At 42.0% G+C, this 22,324-nt stretch overlaps 2 protein-coding genes and 1 non-coding gene across 5 annotated transcripts; 2 read left to right on the forward strand and 1 right to left on the reverse strand.

Moving 5' to 3' along the window:
- Window positions 1-1,300: 1,300 nt before the first annotated feature.
- LOC135497286 (uncharacterized) lies at window positions 1,301-21,559 on the reverse strand. Of its 3 annotated transcripts, none has more exons than XM_064787058.1 (9): window positions 21,500-21,559; window positions 17,433-18,082; window positions 12,550-14,787; window positions 11,559-11,758; window positions 10,651-10,801; window positions 3,842-3,980; window positions 3,355-3,644; window positions 2,329-2,847; window positions 1,301-2,077 (listed from the first exon to the last, which is right to left on the reverse strand). In XM_064787058.1, exons 1-9 carry the CDS (start codon window positions 21,543-21,545, stop codon window positions 2,018-2,020), a joined length of 4,293 nt encoding a protein of 1,430 aa, XP_064643128.1. In that variant the 5' UTR covers window positions 21,546-21,559; the 3' UTR covers window positions 1,301-2,017. The 3 variants fall into 3 exon arrangements, with proteins under 3 accessions (XP_064643128.1, XP_064643127.1, XP_064643129.1); XM_064787057.1 differs by lacking the exon at window positions 21,500-21,559 and adding an exon at window positions 18,336-18,430; XM_064787059.1 differs by lacking the exon at window positions 21,500-21,559 and adding an exon at window positions 20,194-20,217 and having other exon boundaries at window positions 1,302-2,077.
- Window positions 4,625-9,152, forward strand: LOC135497112 (uncharacterized). Its single transcript, XM_064786830.1, has 2 exons — window positions 4,625-4,876; window positions 5,424-9,152. Exon 2 carries the CDS (start codon window positions 6,100-6,102, stop codon window positions 8,620-8,622), a length of 2,523 nt encoding a protein of 840 aa, XP_064642900.1. The 5' UTR covers window positions 4,625-4,876; window positions 5,424-6,099; the 3' UTR covers window positions 8,623-9,152.
- On the forward strand, window positions 17,090-17,162 carry Trnav-cac (transfer RNA valine (anticodon CAC)). The gene has a single exon. It is a non-coding gene; the product is annotated as a tRNA-Val (tRNA).
- Window positions 21,560-22,324: the final 765 nt, after the last annotated feature.

Genomic DNA, 22,324 nt, shown 5'->3' on the forward strand with positions numbered 1-22,324 from the left:
AGCTTACATATTTGGAGGTCATTCAGTGCTTTCTTTTTAAGTTCCAGTGGATTCAGTTTTTGCTGAACTTATTGTCGGCTATTCCTTTTAGCTGTTTACCACGCAGCTCTCCAAAAGCAAAATACCGAATTTGGTGATAAGCACCTTCCTTATTACTTCAGTGATGCGCTGGTCTTAATGGGGGGGTATAGGCAGGAGCCATCTTTTAGTTGACTATGTGCAGTATAAGGGGCTGGGTCTTGTCTGATCACCACTAAATATATTCCTCGAACAAGCGTGATTAGTTTTGACGTACTGAGAGACTGGTTCCCTATTGGCGATATCGTGTATCTTTATCTTTATCCTCAATGGTGTCTCTTTAGGTTTGAATTGAACCACTATTAAATGACATTCTTCAACCACAACAAAGGGCAGTCATGCTAAACCACAACAAAGGGCATTCATGCTAAGATAACATCCGGGATTCTTCAAGACATGTCCGTTCAGTTTCGTTTTGTTGATACTTGGTAGTTTCTTAGTCAAATCAACTGTTTTAGGCTTATGTCATGATTTCATTTGAATGGGTATAAAACTACCCTAAATGTCTCCACACAATTGGCATTTGGGCGTTTCGACTTGGCCTACCCGGTTTCAAACGGTATCCAATATACCAAGAATTTTTATTTACGTCCACTCGTATATAATATTTGATGGGGCGATGGAGGCCGACTACAGTTGATTTAGTGAACACAATACATATACGTCTGACGCACCCGCACTTCTTTTATCCGGGGACTATACAATTTTAGCACGATATGAACCCAAGATTCATAGGCTGCGTCTCAAACTGTAATGAATGAGAAGCTGACCTCATTATATAGCCCGCATATAATACAGTTCCTGACCATTTTACGCCCGATTCCATAACAATACACCTTCTCGATATCTACTAGTGAGTTGTTTCCTAAATCAATATTATTCGCAAAATCCTTAAAAAACTCGCTCACTAAAACTTGGCGGTTCACAGTAGTTGGTAATTCAAGTTGCCTGCTAGCGTCGTGAGCGGGAAGTGGAAGCATCATCTTGACAACAGCCAGGAATACCCGAATGATCCCGCGCCCGAGAGTAGTTTGTCGATGATATCAAGATTTGATCCTTTGATGATGGTGTTGAACAGTGGGAATTTAGGGTAAGGTGCGAGCGGGCTTTGTTTGAAGATAATACACCGTGCATCGGGCTCGGCCTGACCGTGATGTTGTTCTTTGGCGTTGGTTGGAAAGGTGCTCTGCGATGATATAGGAAAAGTGTTTTCCAAAAAGTAACTGGAGTATCTTATAAGGGAAAAGATGTGAAGAAAAGAATCACTCACAATCATGTTAAAGGTATATAATTTCATCTGGCTGTATTCAAGAACATAATCATAATGTAAAGCATTCACGTATAGTCAATAAAAGATGTTATATAAATATGTGCAAGTCCTTCGACATTTGTAACTCGAACTAACAACATTTTGAGAGTAAACTGTTCTGATATACTGAACATTCGATTGAGAGCATCACTCCAGCCTATATTTTCAATCGTGAGCTCGAATGTTTGTGTCTTCGTCCATCTTTCAGACGACAAGTTTATTTGGACTGGTGCAATTTTTAAGCATCCCAGTCCTTCTGTCGCCAATACGTTGCTGATAAATCAGCTGTTCTAAGTCCATCTCAGACGTCACTTGATACAAAGTAAACCTGTGTAAGGAAACAGTGTCCACCTTGAAATAGTGTCCTAACCTGGGCTACGGTCACAGACATGGTTATTGAGACGATTACCTGAGCATGCATTGTAGTCTTCTGTTCCACAGACACTTTCTCCCAGGGACAAAAGTTTTTTTACATGAGATACCGTTCCTACCATAAGTTGGTAAGATTGAAGCGCCCGTCACACTCTAAATGTAAAAAGGTTGACTACTGCTTTATAAAGTGTGTCAGTCTTTCCTTAGGAATCAGGTTACGCATGTAGTACGAAATTCGTCGGATTAATCCGTATCTCGCTAAATCCGGAAGCCTTCGCTATGCGATCGCAAAAACATCTTGGACATCTTTTCAAATTCCTGAAATCGTGAGAGGATAATAATGTTAACGACGCCTTCAATAACTATATGTACGTTAACGGCCACCAAAGCAGACAGTAAATCATTATAGTCATGCATCTAAAATCATGTTTTCTTATCCCAACGAATAGTTTTGAACACAAAAGACACAATTTGGTTCTAAAATAGCAGATATTTGCCACTTCTGTGTATGTGGTTATGCGCCTATACTGAAGTTCATTTAATATATTTGATCTCTGTGCGCCCCTTACCTCAATTTCCGCCAAAGCATTCGGGTCAATTTCCAATTTTGGCTTCGGTCTCGGCTGCTCGCTTAATCGTTTGTGTTTATCTTTCACACCCTCACTGACTTTCCTGGCGACAACATCAGCACCATCTGGTGAGGTCTGCGACCGCGCCCGGGAATAAACCGCGGCCAATTGGGAAGAGGACTGACTCAGGTCCTCCGTGCTAGCCGAGGATTTTCGTGACTCCAACGTCGCAGATAGCGAAAGATTCTTAGACATATCACTTGAACTAAATGAGTTATGCATTCGTTTCTTTTCGTTTCTGATTTTGAGCTTTTCTTGTTGAGATTGCTGTTTCGTTAAGCTCTCGCTTATAGTTTCTAGTTTTCCGGTGAGTTCTTTTAAATGTGATTCTAATTGGTCCATCTTTGGCTTATTGTGTGCGTTATCAGTGCTATGGTCCTTCTTGTTCATGGTGAATTTGAATAAGCGTTTTTCAGGTTTCTTCTGAGATTCGTGAAGTTGTTTCTGGATCGTGTCGACCTGTCAGAAGAAAGAAACAAACATAGGTAAAATACTGAAAATGGGATTTGTACAAAGTGTGAGTGCGGTGGTGCAGAGATGGGAGGAGCAAACACCTGACGGAGGGATCGTTCTTTCGAATCCCTGTGGAGCCACTCGCTCCTTCTTTCCACCCCGCCTGTCAGCACCGGAAGGCCGGGTATTGATGCACTCTCTTGAAATCCTCCGACTCAAGACTCTGGGAGGGGGAGCGCTTTGAGCAGGTATCTGTTGGAAAGTGCAGTTGAAGAAATCCACCTTTTTGGGGGCGAAAGTCACACAATTTGTTGTTGTCCTCAAACCTTTTTTCCACAGTTGGAAATCATTAGTAGCTGCATAGAGTAACCAGCTGGTAACGCTATGGTTGCTGCCACAATGTTGATGAGACCAAATAACTTCTTACAAGCTTCCATGCTCGTCACATTCTAAAGGAAAAACCTTTGCACTCAACCAGTAGTTCTCTTGACACCAAATCGAGTGACCTCGTACCTTAATTTGAGTTGAGATTCTCCTCTGCTTCAGGTAAGTAATATCCCTGACCATCTGTAGCTCAGTATGCCCGTCCATGACGTCAGAAGCCTCACCAGTCACGTGATCGTGGTCGAGATCAGCGCACTCCGGCGTGGCCACCTTCTTGGATGATTTCCGCCTCGCTTGCTTGAGTTCAAGGTCGTGTTTTTGTTGAAGAAGTTCATTGAGGAGTTGTTCTTTCCGTATTTTGGCGAGTTCTTCAATGAATTTTCGCTTCTTTTCTTCCTCCTCTAAGTGATGATCGATATCTGGAAAGAAAGAGTATCTTTTTGATGGGTGCGAGTGGTATGGATTGCTGAACTGATCATATTCATCGTGTCATATTTATCGTAACGTGTGCGAAGGGGAAGCCGGCATGCGGCTGACTCTGCCGCGTATTCGAGGATTGCTGATTTATGGATGACGAGGTGTTGTTCTCAGCTACCTGAGCGAAGTTACAACTTACCAATTTTAAAATCTCTACTGTTGGCATCCTCCAAGTTCAGACCTTCGATTGACAGCTTCGTGAGGTCGTCCTTCATGACGTCATGCCATCGGCGCGTCGTCTCTTCGGAGCCAGCGAATAATAGGATGGAGCCACTATCCTGTTGAGAAAAAGTGAACGAGTTATTGCATGAAGAGTGAATAAATTGCTACATGCATGTCGTGGACCTGACCACTCTGCCACCTAGGCAAATAACCAGTGGTGCTGGCTGTGGGTCTCAGTGGCGGCATCCAGTGACCGTTGTCAACATTATTTCCTATCCCGCTATTCGTATTTGTGTATAGTCCCTTCAAATGTGTTCGGAAATCGGCTTCAGCGGAGAATCAAGGGTTGAGTACCTCATAAAATGAAGTCAGTGGAGTGGCCCCGTAAGCACTGGTGTCTGCACGTCGGTCTAACATGCACAAAGACATCTTGTTGGTTGGAAGGAGAAATTCTCTGTCAATATTCGAATTTCGGTCAGAATTCTAGATGAATTATGCTTAAAGCAGTTGATGTGTCACTGTTTAATAACAACATATAATCTTATCTGTCACAGTCATGCGACCTCGGGAATGTTTTCAAAATTCGAACCTAATATGTTAGGAAGTTGGATCATATGATTATCAATGTCAAGATCGGCGAAAAGAGACTTTCTGATTCGTTGGAAACAAATTGAAAACCCCTCTGCGAGTTGGTCGATGTCACAGAACTGATTGGCATATATGTGTCAGATGTAAGAAAATAGACTACAAAACCAAAAAGTGTCATTACCAACTTTCGCTGTCATTTTATTTTTGCTGGCCGCCGCTAGGGGCGCTCACCTTCAAGATGGATGCGCCCATGGAAACCGCGCTTCAGTGTGATCAGCCGTACAATCTACGCAAAAAAAATGTCAATTACACAGAACTGTTCGACTTAAAGATCCAAACTGAACGCAGAAAGGCTGTACGAGTACCCAACGTTGTTCTAGACGAGCAATATTTCATAGAAAGAATAATAACGAAGAAGAAAGAGGCAAGTGTTTAACGCAAACCTGCTACGCTAGCAAATATACACGCCAAATGTGTACAAATGCACGGCAAACTGTTGTGGTGTGTAACCATTTCAAATTCTAATACAAATTATTGGGTGTCGTCGTTCTTTGACTTCTACTTGGGGTAAACTAGAGACCTACATTGTTGGACGGCCTGCCTAAATAGATTCCAGGGACAGGGTTAGCCGTCTGTTTTTTTAAAAAGGCTATGTACCCCCCCCCCCTCCCAGTGGCAGTGATCCAGCACCCACTGGCAGCAGGTCACACTCCAAAAATATTTGTGTTTATTCGCTTGCAGTAACCCTGCTAGGCCAAGTATAAGTACCATTTGCCTCCCCTTCTTGATTTTTTACACCCTTAAGGCCTGTTCCTCCTGTCGAGCTGCACGGTCAGCGAATTCCTTTGTTCAATTCCTGGCATTTGCTCTGGAATAAAGGATTTTTCCTTGCGGCGGTAAAACGGGACAGTCGGTTCAGGCCCTTAGATCCCAACCAGTGTGCAGGTTTTTAATAAAGTATCTTTTTTCAGGGGAAGTCCCTGCAGTACCTAGTACAGTGGAGAGGGTTCGGACTCTATGATGTCACATGGGAACCAGCTTATCATATTCCCAAGGCGTGGATCGATCAATTCAACAATCCAGATATCGACTTAATCGACACAAAACGCCTCGTCTTTGCTTCGAAAGATTTTTATGAAACTCTTCAACGTGGTCTTGTAGAGGGCAGTGTTGAAGTGAAAATCCCGTTCCCACTTGACATTTTCCGTTACGTTTTTTATGGCAAAGGACAACCAAATGATATCAATGATCAGGATCCAGCTTTTTTAAAGTATGACAGGGATGATTTTGCTGAACTAAACTTACCTGAAAACTGGTGGTACAGACTTGACAAGAAAGGACAAGGAGTGAAGGTTACATTCCCAGTGAAGGCCAAAACTGTGATTTCATTTTCCCATGGTTCATACTGTGTTCAAGATGGTGTGTTAGTCAAAGGATGCAGATTTCCAAAGGAGTTCCTTGTGTTGAAAGTGTTGTCGGTTGCCACTGACGTTGCCACTTTGTTCGTTTGATGTCGCATCCTTTATGATTTATTTGCCATTGTGATTTGGGCCTACTGTACATGCATGTAAGGTGTAACTTTGATCATCTTTACTCAGGAAAACATTTTTCACAAGGTTGTAGTTTCACTCCAGCACTGTCTTCAGAATGTCTGATTGTCTCAGTAAAGTACAGCTCATAAAATTCTCCCAGGAAGTTGCAACAGTCACATCATTTGATTACCTTAGGTCAAGATGTAGTGAACCAATAGCCTTTTCCCTCAATCTTACTAATCTGTTTGTTAAGGAGTTAAGTAGCCTTAAAGCTAAATACCCGGAGCTCACATATGTTTCACTGCTTAATTGTGCTTTGCGGTTCTACAAAATCAAAGATTACTCGGAGCGTGTGAACCAGCGTTTGGCAACTATTTGTTCTAGAGTAACTAATGAATTTCGTGGACTGAAAGGTGGTAGACGTTTTCAACAGTTGAATGAAAAAAGCAGGTCATTGGCAATTTATGAAAGTGAATTGATTGATGTAAAAAAGCTGCAAAATGATCTACATTCTGTCACACAAGTAAGTGAGGAGTTGACAAAAAGGTGTGCCTCATTGTATGATGAACTTTTTTCTGTCAAGAAGGAAGTTCATCAGTTGCAAAATTCACATACTGAGTTAAAAGAACAGGTTGAAAAATTAGAAAGGGAACTTGCAGCCTTAAAAGATGAGAATGTGTTTTTGCATGATCATATCAGAAAACTACAAGGGTATCCACTCAGAGCTTGTCAAGGTAAAAAAATTCCACACCTCAAGAGACAGCAGCAGGTGAGAAAATTGAAAGAGTTGAAATCTGCAGCAGAGCGTGCATTATGGTTTGCGAAAACCTATGGTCTGATCCCTGAAACTTTAACTCTAAAATCCACTGTCTCTGGAGAGTCACATAAGGTAGATTTTCTTGACAACCATGCACACACTTCTTTTGAGAAAATACCAGTTGAAGAGAAGAAAAAAATTGAAAAACTTCTCTACATCTTAGACACATTTTATGTAAGTGATGCAGCATACCACGAGATAGCCCTAACCAGTGACTCTGGTCTGCCATCGAAACATCTGATTGTTCAGTGCAGAAATAGCCTATCAACATTATTCACCATACATCGATGTAGCGGTGGTGTGCCAGGGGCCTATGTTGACTTTGAGGAGCAAATTTCAAACCTTATTATATACTCTCAAAGTGAAATGACAGACCTGAAAAAGATTGTGAAAATCAGTGGTGATGGTGCCAAAATTACTAGGGCATCTAATTTTCTCACCATGTCTGTGTCCCTTCTCAAACAAGAGGGTTTACCTTGTAGCCCTACTGTCTTGGCTATTGTCAGTGCATCAGAATCATATGAAGTCCTTGACAAAGCTTTAGGTCCACTGATACTACAAGTCAATTCTGTCATTGACAAGGGTAAAATTCAGGTTGATGATCAGGAAGTCTCTATTGAAGTACTTTTTGGGGCAGATATGAAGTTTCTTCAGTTAGCTTTTGGACTAAATGGTTCAACAGCCAATCAAAGTTGTGTGTGGTGCAAAGTTAAGAAAGATGACCTGTGGGACACTTCAAAACCATGGGATCTGTACAGTACTGATGAAATGAAGCGCACATACAAAAATGTTTGTGAGGATGCTCTGCAGGGTAGAAATGGAGTAACAAAAGGTATTCCTTTGTTCAAAATTGACTCTGACAGTGTAGTTGTTGATGAGTTGCATCTCATGTTGAGAATATCAGATGTTCTACTGCGTAATCTAATTTTTGAGACTAAGGATCAAGATGCAGAGCTTCATTTCAACAGTAGTGCCAAAGACAAAGCTTTGATAGGACCAAATTTGAAATGCTTGTGTTCTTCCATAAGGGCCTGTGGGGTAACATTTAATATCTGGGAAGCCAAAGACCCAGTTACCCATGGTGGAACTGGAAAACTGGAATGGACATCGCTTCAAGGTCCAGATATGAAAAAGTTACTCATACATTTGCCCCAGAAACTACGCTCATGTGATATCCTATTTGCTGATACTAAAGATGACATAATCAAACTTTGGGAGGACTTTCGGTCATTACATGTGTACCTCTGTGAAACACCACAAGATGTTGGTGATGTCCATTTAACATGTTTCCAGAAGGCAAAATCCTGGCTAGACAGCTTTATTTCCTTGGGAAATAAGCGGAAGGGTTATAAAAAATTGAACGTTACACCTTACATGCATGTGTTAGTATATCATGCACCAAATGTTATCAGACATCATGGGGCATTGAAAAATTATAGTGCGCAAAGTGTTGAGAAGCTTAATGATATTGTGAAGCGAGTAACTCTTGGAAAATGTAACCGGGCAGATGCCACCAGGGATGCACTACTTGTGCTGAAGAGAATAGAAAACTTGAAAGGTAAAGATTTGTCTAGAAGAAAGCGTTCTTATCATAAAGTATCTGAAAAGTACTGGGGGAGTGAGAAAAAGGAAAGGGCTCTGAGTAAGAAGCAAAAAATTCTTGAAGAAATAGAAAATACTAATGTGCCTGATGAAGAATTCCCAAGCACTGTAGATGGAATAAAAAGCGAGCTTCACAAAAAATATGGGTACAAAACCACTGCCAGAAGTTATGAGAAATTGAAAAATATCCTGAAGATGAAGAGGAAGTTATCAACTTAGGCCAAATAAAAGAATAATTTCCAAAACTGAAGGGATCCAGTATTTTTTAGGTAGGTTGACCCCCCCCCCCCCCCTTTTTGAGAATATGGAGTCATTCCTGAAAAAGAGCGCAAAAATTTGATGAATAAGCTTTCATAATATGGTGTACGTACTGAGTTTGTGGACAACTTTCAAGACTTAAAAGTAGTTTTGTTGGGGGTCAACCTACCATAATGTAAAAAGTATTGCAAAAATTTTGGGGCATCAGAGGTGAGCGGAGACTATCATCAACATATTTGTTATTTGATGAAAGCAGTTAACAGACATTTGACAAAGCTGGATTGGAAAATAACAAATTAATGTGTGTGAGAAAAGCACTGCAGAATCAAAGAAGTTTTGTTAAAGGCATTTTTCTGTTTGAAGTTTTTATTGTTGAAGTTTTCAAATATTTTTTATTGTAATTGTTTTGAAATATTTTTGTATGTACTTTTTAACATAATCAAAAGTGAAGCAAAATGCTCAATAAAGTTTTATTTGTATTGTTGATTAAATATTCTCCCTTTGGTGTTTGTATTTTAATCCTAGGATAGGCTAGGAGTATGACAGTAGTGTCATACTGAAAAACGCGGAACCTCAGTTGAGCCGTACTTCTGTGGGATAGGCCTCTTCTGACTACCTGTGTTTCACTCTGAAGACACTTTTGGAGATCAAATGACAGCAGAGCTTCTTGATTCTTTGTTCAACAGTCATTCTGAAAAATTTAAAGAAAGGCAGAGGACTGCCAACCCCATTTTCAGAGGTTATGGACTCTCTACCAATCCCTAGTTAAAACCTGCTTTGATAAGAGAGGCCCTTAGTTCTCACCAAACCCCACATTTGAACTGTAAAATCAGTTGGCCAAAGCATTCAGCTGGTGGCACACCTTCGCCATCTAGCGGGAAGAAGCGAAACTAAAGCCCTTGAAGTAGAATCCTTGGCGGGAACTTGATTTTCGATGGAGACGATTTTGGTGCGCTAATCTGATTTTATGGACTTTTATGAGCCAAATTAGGTTGAATGGATCATATTTCAACCAAAAAATGGAAGTGGATGGATGTTTTGAAAAAGAATACTTTTATATTGGATTTTATTGACGAACACCTCTAGTTTATAAGGCCAGGTGAAATAGAACAATTCCGCCTCATACTTTTTGTCAAATTGCATTCGAAAATCGTGTATTTCAGCATTTTCCTGTTTCTCAAGGCCTCGTAATAACACTAGACTACTCATTTTCAACAGCAAAAAGGAAGCGTATGAACTATTTCCTTTTGATTTAAAATTGATATGGCTGCCTTTATAAACACCTGAAGTTGCCAGATCCAGGTGAAATATTTCATTTCCGTTACTTATGTGACCATAGGAGGGGTTTTTCCTTAGCCGCCTATGCATTGACTGTACATACGCTGGACGTCGCGGTAGCGTCATGGCCGCGCCTGCGCACTACCCGATGGTAGCGAAAGTTGGTAATGCAATATTTAAGTTTGATTCATCGAATCGATGACAGTGATATCATGACAAATTGCGTTTGTGATATTTTTAGATAGTCTAGTTTTTATGGAATTGTTTCCCCCTGTCAGATTGGAATAATGAACCCATTACTGCACTCCAGATTACCGCATTGTTGTCGAAAAACGCCGATCAGACGATTATCAAATAGTTCCGAATGATATTGGTGTCAAGTGTATGTATCTCATGATCCAAAAATAGATGTTATAAAGGAGGCTATAAACCGGTTTCGAGTACCGAAATTTGGTCATCCTTTGTATCTATCTCCGAATCGTTGATCGTTCCTCATCGGAATCTATTCGTCATCCTAGTCATACTTTCTTCAGGGGGATTGACGGGACCGATCCACAGCCTTGTTTCACGCCATTTATGGTTAATTAAGTCACATGATATATACATGTAAACTGGTTACAGAAATGTAATTTGTAATGGGCTTGATGTTGTGCCTAGCATCCCGCCATGGAGAACTTATCTGATGATTCAAAACTCTTGTGAGAGACTTACCTTCTGTGACAGTTTAATGCCAGGTCTTCTGTCCAGCCCTCCTTCGTCCATAACGATAGAATATCTGGACAAGGTGATGAGGGTCTCGGGGTCGATTGCTGTATGGTTAGCGTAAAGTCCCAGGGTCAGATCATTGTAAACTGCCCAAAAGCTAGAAAAGACGTGAGAATTCAGTCAAATATCAAACATGTCCATGTCATGTCCAGAATATACGCTTATGTTTCAGACCCATAGATAATATGCCCCACAATGTGGATCTACTTGCATATACCATACCATACCCTTGTTTGGCGAATCTTGACATGTAACGTATTCTGATTAATAAACATTGCGTCAGTCTTATTTATTTTGGAGGAGAGCAAATTTGCAGTTCTTGTACCAATGACGCCATAACATGTGGCCAAACATCCTCACATGAAAACAACGCTTCGAAACATACCTCCGCCAAAGGACGAAGCAATAAAATCGACAAACATGCTAACAATGCGACCCAAACATTTGAATTTGAGGGCTAAAGTAAACATGCGAGGTTGTTTTCTTTTTTGTCCCTCAGAAATCATAAATATGCAATAGCTTGTTTAGGCACGTGGGTCTATCAAAATCTGCGGTGTCTATGTCATGAAGTATAGATCCTGAAGCTTGGAGGAAAGAAGTAACCCGAAAAAGGAGAGCATTGGTGCCCCAGAGAGCACTATACCAAGAAGTTGTAACCTTCTTTACAATAATTTCATTACACTTCTACAGCAAGTTGCGCGAAAGCGGACCGGATATGCAAGGCTCTGAGGTCACAACATATCTGCTGGCAGAAAGACATTATTCTTTAACTTTATGCATTCGAACTCTCATGGTTTAATACTCCCTTTAAATGTACGATGGCTTTTATGTGGTTGGACTTCATACTAGCTTACCTTTGACATATCCCGTTCTCATCTACCGCCTCGACCTGACCCTCAAGTGCTATCCGGGGGATGATGCTGGGCCGTCCTTGATGGAAGCTGTCATTGCTGGCGGAACGTAACACACCGTACTTCGGCTCCAGACACTGGTTGTGATAGTCCGTAGGGATGTTGACACTACTTGAACGCTTACGGGTTCTTTCTTGGTTGTGCTAAAGAACAATCGTAAGATGCATATTTAGCCGAATAAGGCGAAGTGCATATTGAAAGTGCAAAGATGTGGAATTAAGCGCACTCGGCGGAAATGAAGGCTGAAAGCTCTTAGAATGGTTGTTGAGTCGACCACCACATTGGTGCGTCTGCTCGGTTATGCGCCACAGTCGTGACATGCGGGAATCCATCACCCAAGGTGTTTTAGATGTGTCACTAATATCCCTTCACCGCTTTCTCCTCCTTGGCCTTAATTTTAGCTGCTATTTCGGCGAGTCTTTTCTGATCTAAAACCAGTATGTCCACTATCTGCATGGGACGTAACACTGAAAAATAGCGTGCCTGCAAAGTGGTACCACTGAGGTTGGCGTTCTGAAACTGCCTTAATAGGAAAAGACGTGACTGGAAAATGACACCACTCCAAAGAATGATACAAACTGACCTGAGCACTGGAGTATACCACGCATAGACTAAGTATATTGTCACTAAAACCCACACTCAACATTGTTTATTCTCCTTGATGACCCCAAAGAGGACAAGTTACAAACTAGTCATAAATCTATAGATTGTAGATAATGGTGCGAATTAATTATGAATCATTATCTACATCATATCAGTGAAAGCCATACCGAGACAAGTGGAGTAATAGCCCGTTGGCATGCCATTGATATACAATAGAGAGGTTCAGATGTTGATATGAGAACGAGAACAAGCTGGCATTTTGACGTCCGGTATCGCGTTGCAAGTTGTCAAGTTTTGATTTGGTTCGTTGGTACAAACATTATTTACTCACCCCTTCCTCACTTGCAGTAGAAGCAAGGGAGTCCCTCTTGATGCTGTTGTCGGAGAAGTGTCGTTTCAGCGCCGCGGGCTGGAGGTTTCTCCTCAAGGGTGTCTCCAGGGAACCACTTCGCCTTTGGCGCTGCCATCTCTCAGATAGCTCCGCTTCCACTCTCCTGTTTTCATTGTAAATATTCAAATCGTCTTCGCTGCTGCATTCACTTGCCGCGCTGTAGGCCAATCCCTCTGACAGTACGGGGCTCTCCGTCCCCGGAGCGGAAAGGTCAAGGTCAAGGTTAACTTTCAAGGTCAGGGGGCTAGAATGGAGCACCGGTGCTACAGCGGGTGCCAAGGTACTTTGATCACTTGGGATAATGATTTCTTCAGAACTAGAATCCGTCTTTGCATCAATTTGCAAAGTTGCAAAATTTTGCTCTCGTGTTTGACCTTGAAGCGGAGAGTCGTGTTCCTTAGCCTTCTCGTCACCACAGTCCGGGTCATCCAAAGCTTTGGCTGGATCAGGCACCTCTTTCGTTGGCGACTCGGCATCTAATGGATTTGAATGAATTGCTTTGATGATTTCAGCAGAGTACGTGTCATCCTTTGACTTTCTGTGATGAGGCACCTTCGCAACCGTTGGAGGTTTGGCGTCAGTGAGCATGTGGCCCGTTGAACGCCGATAAGTGTCATTGTCAAAGCGTTTCAGAGGCGATGGAGTTCCGTGCCTATTTTTACGAAGAGCACTCTCGTCTATGGACAATGCCGAATCTTGTTCCGATCTGAGGTCGACAAGGTCTTCCAGAGATCTCCGAACGCCATCGTCAAAGCAAAACGATTCGGTCGTGCTACGAAGAGCAGACGACAAAGCTACATTCGGAACTTGTACGTCATTTCCGGGCAAAAGTTCCTGGATCCAACGACTGAAATCATATCGATCCTGTGCAGCGAAGACGTGGTCGTTCCCATCAGACGTGACCTTGAACTCAAATCCGACCTTGTCCGTTATTGCGACATGACTTACACTCAAATCAACACATATCTCACAACGTTCAGCTGGACCTTTAGTCTTAAATGAATACATTTTACCTTCGTGTATCACACACCAGCATTTTGTAACTTTGTTATGGTCCTTAAATCTCAAATACGTTGCCAAGGTGACCTTTTTGAGCGATTCTAAAGTAACCTTGACCTTCTTTACTCCCTTTTTCCCGCCGTTGTGTTTGCGCATGGGTACCGGCGAGCGTGGCAATTTCAACCCAGCGAACCCTTTTGATCTTTTTGGCGTAATTTTTTCCATCAAAGATTTTGAATGTGAATGTTTAGTTTGCTTATTTGCCTGAGATTTCTGCTGTTCCCGATTGGTTGCCATTAGGTATGAGACTCTCCTCTGCGGCATAGGGGAGAGTTGCGGTGGTTTGGACGTCGGAAGAGGTGCCAGGCCTTCTTCATCACCAGATTCGTCAGAAGTCGACGGGGCTTTGTAGCTACCGGTGGAGCTCTGAGGCGAGTCCCCGGCAAGATAGTCCGTTTTGCGGAACAGTGCTGTTCCACCACCAGTATCATGCTGGTGTAGTTTATCATCCCGCGTCACTGATCCTTTGGCGGTTGGGTTATACCCAGGGGATTCCTTCATGTCCTTCACAGGGGTTGGGTAGTACCCACTGCCCATGCTTCCGTTCACGGAATCCGCATCAACATCACTGGCGCTCTCGTCTGATGAGTAAATGTCCGTACTGTGATCAACAGCGTGTCGCAGGGCCTGAAGCCATTCATTATGATCCACGATACTATCAGCGGCGAAGACTTTCTCCTTCTCATTGCACGTACTACTCACAACAATCTGATACTTCCTTGTACTTCCGTTTCCGGCCGACGACCGGAAGAACATCTCGCGCACGGCGCATGCCGGAAGAACGAACACATCACTAGCCAAGTTTGATTGGTCGTTTTCGAAGACACAAAACAACATATCATTGATGACGCACCACTTCTTGCTATCGTCTGCCTGGTCAATCAACCAACCAGAAAAATCAGGATCCAGGAGATCGACCATAGAAACGTCAAAAGATCCCCTCATCTCCATTTTGAGATATTTGCGAAGTTTCCGCTTCACTCGTTCAGTAACCGAGTCTCTTCGGATATTGCGGCCGCGTGGTTCGGGGATTTCGATGACCGATTCGTTGTTCCCACGTTCTTCATCTTCGCTGAGGCTCGACGGGTTTCTCACGCGTTCAATCTTTAGGATGGGCAACTGAAAGAGAAGAGTAGAGTGATATCCGGACAGTGAGATAGGTTAGCTGTTGCGACACGCGCCAGAGAGTGAACGATATACGGACCAAAGTCAAGCCAGCTCGAATTCTTTCCGCAACTGACAGCCAATATCAAGTTATGCCTCGTCGTTCATGTAGATATCCATTTTATAACGGCTTGGAACAGGACTTACAATGTAACATCAGTCAAACATAGTGCTCGCTCTCTCATACATTTGTCATGTCAACTGAACAAAAAGTAGAGTGGCAACTTCAAAGTTGTTGAGATATTGGTGTAGGCTGAACGTCCTCCAACAAGGGTGTTTAACTCTCACCAAAACAAAACGTCAAGTGTTCACTAACTTGGCACAGGGGAGGAAAATCATTAAGCTTCTCCATGTGCAGCCCAATTAATCCTAGGCCTGCACCTCCCGCGGTTGATATCCCGGCGCGTGCCGCGAATTAAAGAACAACGTCCTTGGTGCCCTAATGTTCCCAGGTTATCAGAAGTTACATTAACGAATTTTTAACTCGCTTTACTAACAATCCTGGTGAGCGCATATTTCATTCCGATTTTTACATTCTTAAAGGCGAAGTGCACCATTTAACATTTGAATTTGAATTTTCCAATTCGGGCGATATACGCCCTGAATTGCTGTTGTGTGTACGACATGGATACAGAATCACTCTGCTGCCAAGTTTTATCGCTCTGGCTGTGCAATTCACTGCATTAAGGCCACGTGTACCTCCAGCGGGACATCTCACAGGAACGAACCTAGCCTTTGATTACCATTCACATTTGCTTGAAACCTGCTTAATTCAATCGGATTTGATTTAAAATGTTTGCCCAAGGGCTGATGGGGAGACGCTTGCTTTTGGAGCACAACTGTTAAACCAGAAATATTGACAAAATGTCTCACTGTCACTATTGCATAATCTCCTTGAAACATATCGATATGTAATAGGTAATAACAGTAAATTATAAACCCAGCACTGTTTCCCACCTAAATTAGGGCCTGAATGTAATATTCTCTTCGCGAAATTGATACCTTCAAAACATTTAAACGTATGCACATACTGAGTGCTTCAATTACATTATGCAAATCAAGCCAGTGCGGCAGTCCAGAACTTCCTGGAACAACAGTATTCTGAATCAGCTTGGCTTGTTGAGGGGACTTTTTTGTTGAGAGATCTCAAACCATCACATTCTTGAGGCAGGAGACCGGTTGAGGAACACCGTCGTTGTGCGTATATCCGAGACTTAGGACTGATAATCACCGCCGACAAGTCAGCATGGTATTTACTAGGGTCTTACATTTAAGGATTAACTTGAAATTGACTGAAATTTCCAACAGGGAGGCAGCTTTGGTCAGCACGACACCCTCGGTGACAGTCCTATGGTCATTGGCCTCAGTAATCAAGGGTCGTTGTATCAAGTAATTACTTACTCTCCAGCAGGGAAAGCAGATTTGACGAAATGTAGCATGAGACCAAGGATATCAAATAATGCTCAGGTCGTTTTGCTCAATGGCCATTGCTTTGATATACCAAGACCTAATTTACAAAGGAGTGTGCTGGGTGCGGTTATAGAAAATGCATGTTGGTATGATTTTTACCTTGAATTATTTCACAGAAGCCTCATCCCCAACAAGTATACGGATTCATCACGGTCCTCTGTTTGATGTGCGGGGGTGGGGGAGGGGAGTTTAAAAAGTGGGCCTTAAAGGCTACATCTCCGAAGCAGTCTCCGTACCGAGTGAAAATCCCCGCACAGGATCCGTCCATTGTCAAAAAAGGATATTGTCACAAAATATCAGAACGATGTATACCCAAGAGTGCACTATAAATTAAAGGGAAATTCCAAGCAAAAAAACTGTGAAAAATAAACACTTGAGCTCAGTATAATTCATTGAAAAAAACCCACTTGTTTTCGATAAGGTGATATCAACACTCTATGACCACAATATATGGCCCGCGGTCAAGTGCCATCCAGATTTCTGGGAAGAGTGAGTGACCTCAAGGACGTCCCCTCCTTCTTTCTACCCACAGCGAATTTCTTGCTAAGAAAAACAACCTAATAAGTTGACCATCTGCCAGGAATAAATTCATAATAGTCACCCGCCCGGCAATAATAGGATGCATTGATAACAAAACACCCTGTACACACTAATAATGTACACTTCTGCACAGTGTATCATACCTGTGTATATAAACAGGAACTGAGGCACTGGAAACGAGGTCACTACCTAACCTCGATCAATAGCATTGTTGATATACAACGCGAACGCCTCGTTAGTCATAGCGGGTTTCGTAGTGTAGTGGTTATCACGTCCGCCTCACACGCGGAAGGTCCTGGGTTCGACCCCCAGCGAAACCAACTTATTTTTTTATTTTTTTTAAAATACGTTTTCTTTTTTAGTTTTCTTGAATGAAAATGTGTTTAAGCGCGAAACAGTATCGATCGGCGACTTAATCACATCTTGGTACCTGGCCCTGCCTGAAGTCTCCTTTAAAATGGCGGACGGCCTAAATTGTAGTTTGACTTTTAATTGTAGTTTGACTTTTACACCCGACCGACCGTAGTTGGTTTTAACTAAATGTTGCAGGTACCTGTATATCCGAATTATGGAGTGGAAAATAAACTTACTGCGGTTTGAGAGTCTATCGACGTCACATTCGTGCGCTCCATCGTCACATCCGGTTCCGGCATTTCGTTGTCTGGTCCTTCTGCCGATTTGTCTTCTTCCTCCTCTGCCATCATAACATTTTCATCGTTCTTTGAACCATTTGCTTCTTCATCTGAAGCCGATTCCTTGTCGAAAAACCTCCTTTTTGTTGACATTGACGACCTTGACCAAACGTGATCATGCTCTGGCATTGCTTCTTCGATCACTTTGGCCAAGTCTCCATTTTGGTTCGGAATTTCTTTCGCGGGGCTCTCAGTTTCACTGCCCTTGCTCCTCGGATGTGATTCCGAGGTAACATGCGGTACAGAATCGCCATTTCGTTTAGAGTGATGGCCAAGGCCATGATGGCGGTGTTTTTTCGATTTATGTGGCTCACACAGACCCTTCAGGTGGAGAGTTTCCAAACTGAGTCTGTTTGGTCCCAGGACGGTGGTATTCTGGTTGATGTCACTGTTTTGCCTCGTCGGTTGTCGAAACTGATTGGTTTGTTCTTTGACGTTTATGAGAAGTTCTTGTATATCGCGTCGTTTTGCTTCACATGTGACCGAGATATTTTCTTCACCCAGTTCCGCCAGGAACTGGAGAGTTGACGAAATGGCCACGGAGAAATCTGAAACGGTAGAAAAGCGATCGTAAGAATGGTTACAAGGCGAAGAATAACGGTTATTTAAGATTGTACACTGGACAACACCAAACTGGCTTCACCTGAATGAAATAAAAGACATTTAGAAGAAAGCTGCTGTCTTCCAGTTTCATGCTCCTCCCCTCGCACACCCATTTTTTGCTGAAAGGCCCTAAAGCGGAAAACAGCCGTTCTTTTTTACGATTATAATGGCATCATATCAAATGTATCCACACTTAACCCATTGAGGTGACGTGACTGTCAAACGCCGTCATTCCTTCACAACAAACATATCCTGGCATTATTTTGTCAAGAAATTCCTTATTATTTAGAATTGTACGATTTCCTTAAATTCGCTTTCTTCCCACCCAATCAAAATCGAAGTATGGAGCGTAACAACAGAAAAGTCTCCGTTATCCTCTATTGCATCCACTTCAAATCGGCGAATGTCTGCAATACGAGCTTCACCAACAAATATACCGGAGTATAAACGGAAAGCGTGGTCAAATTTATTATACCATATGCCTATTTTATGGGATTTTCCTGGAGAACTGATACGTCATTAGAGTAATTACCCTCAGCGCAAATGTTTGCAAAGTTGAACTCGAGTCCGGTAAGGAACAAAGCGCGTGTGTTTTCGCTTTGGTAAAGCCATACATAGAGGTCGAATTCCTCTAATTATACTTAATATCATTGCAAACTTGAACGTCCAAATTTGTAGGCCTTTTTTCTAACTAGCCATCCTGAGACCAGGCATTTTTGTTTGAAATATCGAGAGGCGGAGTATACTGAAAACAACTGGTGCCAGGATGCTTACTAGCTGGCCTTCGTGGAACCTGGTGAGACTATATATGAAAGCAGCATATTATCATATTGTCATGATTTATTAAAGATCCATGGATGACGATAACGAATTCACTTGTTGCCGGTCCATTGAGCCCAGCCATCCCATGTCTTCTTTCAACACCGGTGTAAAGGTCTGAATAAGTTTATGGCCATCTACAATATTTTAGAACACTAAAACGTTTTCAACATGCGTAATAAGTCACTCTTTACACATTCCACGATCAAAGTATGGCTTTTACTGCATTTAATTCCTAAGTATACAGACCTTGATTTTGACTTAGTTAGGGTAGGCCAAGAGTTCAAAGAAAATTGTGCCTTTTTCAATAACGTTATTTGGAAACACACGATTCTTATCTCGGTGGTCGACTACACGCCATACTCTGACGCCCAGCTCTGATGTTTTAGTACATGTATGTAAATCTGGCAATGTTTCGTCAAAACCGCATTTTATGACACAGCTATTATGAGATACGACAAAATGGGCCCCTGTATAGGGTTTAAGACACTTTATGACAGATATAAAGCTATCTATCCGGACGATAAAAACACCCAGCACAGCAACCATGCCTCAGCTATCCGGGGACGAAAAAAAGGTTGATATCGGTGAATTGTATTGGACGTTTCGATTAATGATATTAAAGATAAGATTCACCAGTAAAAAGCTTGATCATTATGACCTGTATAGGTCGAGGAATGATTTTCAATTCGAAAGTACCACAGAAATACGTGTACATGCCTGTTCCGCGGGCTCATCTTGACCCGCAATGTCGATAGTGCTGACGCAAACGCATGAGAGTCAGGATCGTTCCAGCTATGATTTGATAGATGAGAGAATGTACATAAAATATCCTTTCAAAAACCTTTTTACATCCTGCAAGGACTTGCTTCGTTTGCTCGGTTGCATTACGACGTAAAACGGGTTCGCAGCCATGTCAAACCTTTTTTCTGGTTTAAACTCATGTCATCGACCAAGTTTATGAAGGAGGCAACAATTAGGAGACAAACATGAGGGAACTTGGCCACCCGGTGACGGAATTATATAATGGCCGTATGCTTCACGTATTCGACCGGTCGTAGTTGATATGAAGTCCTGGAACTATATCGAACTCACAAGCCTTGGACCAGGTTCATTCCTTGCACGAAGCACAGGCTGAGAAGAGCTATGAGACAGATGATCGCTCCTGCAGGGACAAGCAATGCCATTTACAAACAGCAAATTTCGTATAAAGATATATGAAATTGTTTCGACCTACCTGTGGACCAAGCCATTAGGCCTAAATTCTATGGTTATATACTAGTCCGTTGCAACATCTGCTGTATGCTCTCGAGCATAAATATTGTATGTATGATAGGATATTCTTATATTCTGTTGGTATTCAGTCCGTTTCATATGGTAAACATAATAAAGAAGAGTCAACTGGTTTACAACTGGGTTTATTAGAAAATTGACGCCAAATGACAGCGAGGAATCCTTGTCGTGTGTAAACGATAAATAGGTCACAGGAAACATAGTCCGTAACTATTGTTGGATGGACACATCACAGGAATGAGTGCCTATCCAGCGGTTATGTCAGTACTAAACGGTCAATGGGTCACTCGTCCTGCATTTAAGTGATTTTGTCTCTTAGATTATACAAGTCTAGATGGACTCGCGGATGAGAAGTGGTCACGAGTGTATAGAGATAGTGCTGCGGACAAAGATAAATGATCTCTCATGCCAGCAGTTTCGCTGAATCAGAGTCCCGTCACAAGTAAAAATGATTTCCCTACCTTTAAGTTTTAACCAAGCCATCTCTTAAGCTGATGATGAGAATATCCGAAAAAGTAGAAATCTCCACAGTCGACAAAATTTATATTTCGCGAGTTCATATCAAAGTTTGGAGCAACCATATACGTTCATGTTCCCTGCATGGCGCTGGATTATTACGCCATCGTAATACTATTTGATTGACTAATGTTGCCATAAAAACGGGATAATATCAACAATTTTGAGTAGGCGCCTGTGACATTAAACCTGCACCACGAAGTCGAGACTGACACAGAATGTATGAATGAGTCGAAAATATAATATTTGCTTTCCTAGTATGGGTGTTGTTTGTTCGTACTTGGTTTACCTTTTTCAGTCATACGAAGATAATCTTTGAATATTGACAGATACAATCAGTGTGAGACCAATGTAAACAGCTTTAACCCCTTATTATCATAAACCCCATTTTACCCTTTAATGCAGTCAGCTCAGTGATATCCATGTTTAAACGAAGTGTTTAAAGGGTACGACGTTCGTGTTTACTGGTCAGAAATATAGAAATGCAGTTAGACACAATGGCTACTGTAGAGCAGTTATCACTTAATGCAAATTTGCTGAAACTTTGACCAGTATACGCAGCTGTCATCATTTTATATGACTTGGTCTTTCGATCCAACCCGAGTAGCTCAAAGCAGCAATTTCATTCACACTTTACGTAGATGAACACCAAGAGATATACACACCATATCAGACATCGCCTACGCTAACATTAATAGTGGTCAGTTATATACTGAGAAATAAAGATTACATACCTCTGATAAAGTATTCCCAATCTCTCTGCATGGTCGATCCATCCATGTTGTCCACGAGTCCAATCCTTACCAACAGATCGCCAACAAATGCGTTAATATTCCGTCACCAAACTAATTGCTCACTTGTTGCATGCCAAGGTCGTATACTAGGGGCCTATCTGTTGGCCCTGTGTTCTCCAACAACAACCTTTGAAACCCCTTGCAGAGATCCACCAGCCTGCTCAAAGGTTCCATGCAGGGTGTACTATTATACCCTGGGTCCTGTATTCGCCGCCAAAGCAGGGTAGTTTAAATTGTAGCAAAGATTGATCGACCCAGCAGTTTGTCATCCCGTGAACAAAAGTGCAAACAGGTTCCTAGTACATGTAGTGCTTTATGATTAAATCAGAGCCTGAGATCACAATCTAGCTGTATACGTTGTTTGGTTTCAGAATTCTGATGAAGAAGTTGATGTCTGATCCTTATCTGATGAAAGTCAATGATATACGTGTATCACGCACCAACAGTACCAACAGAGTTATCCCAAGTGATTTCTTATACAGAGATATACAGTGGAATATAACCAAGGTGATGTCAGTTCAGATAGCGTTAACAGTAGAAATACAAGCCAAGAGATGCGATTAATGCGCTGATATTTCACAACAAGAATTCCTTAGGCCGCGGTAATTAGGTTTACACCTATTTCATCCTTGTCTGTTGATACCTGCAAGACATGATCGAGGGTGTCTGTGGAATGAAAAATAAATCTATCCACGTAAATTATTACCCAGCAACACTTTTAACATCATATTTTCAAACTGATAACATTATTCACATCCCCTTGAG

This window comes from Lineus longissimus, chromosome 12 (assembly GCF_910592395.1).
Source record: "Lineus longissimus chromosome 12, tnLinLong1.2, whole genome shotgun sequence".
Taxonomy (NCBI): Eukaryota; Metazoa; Nemertea; class Pilidiophora; order Heteronemertea; family Lineidae; genus Lineus; species Lineus longissimus.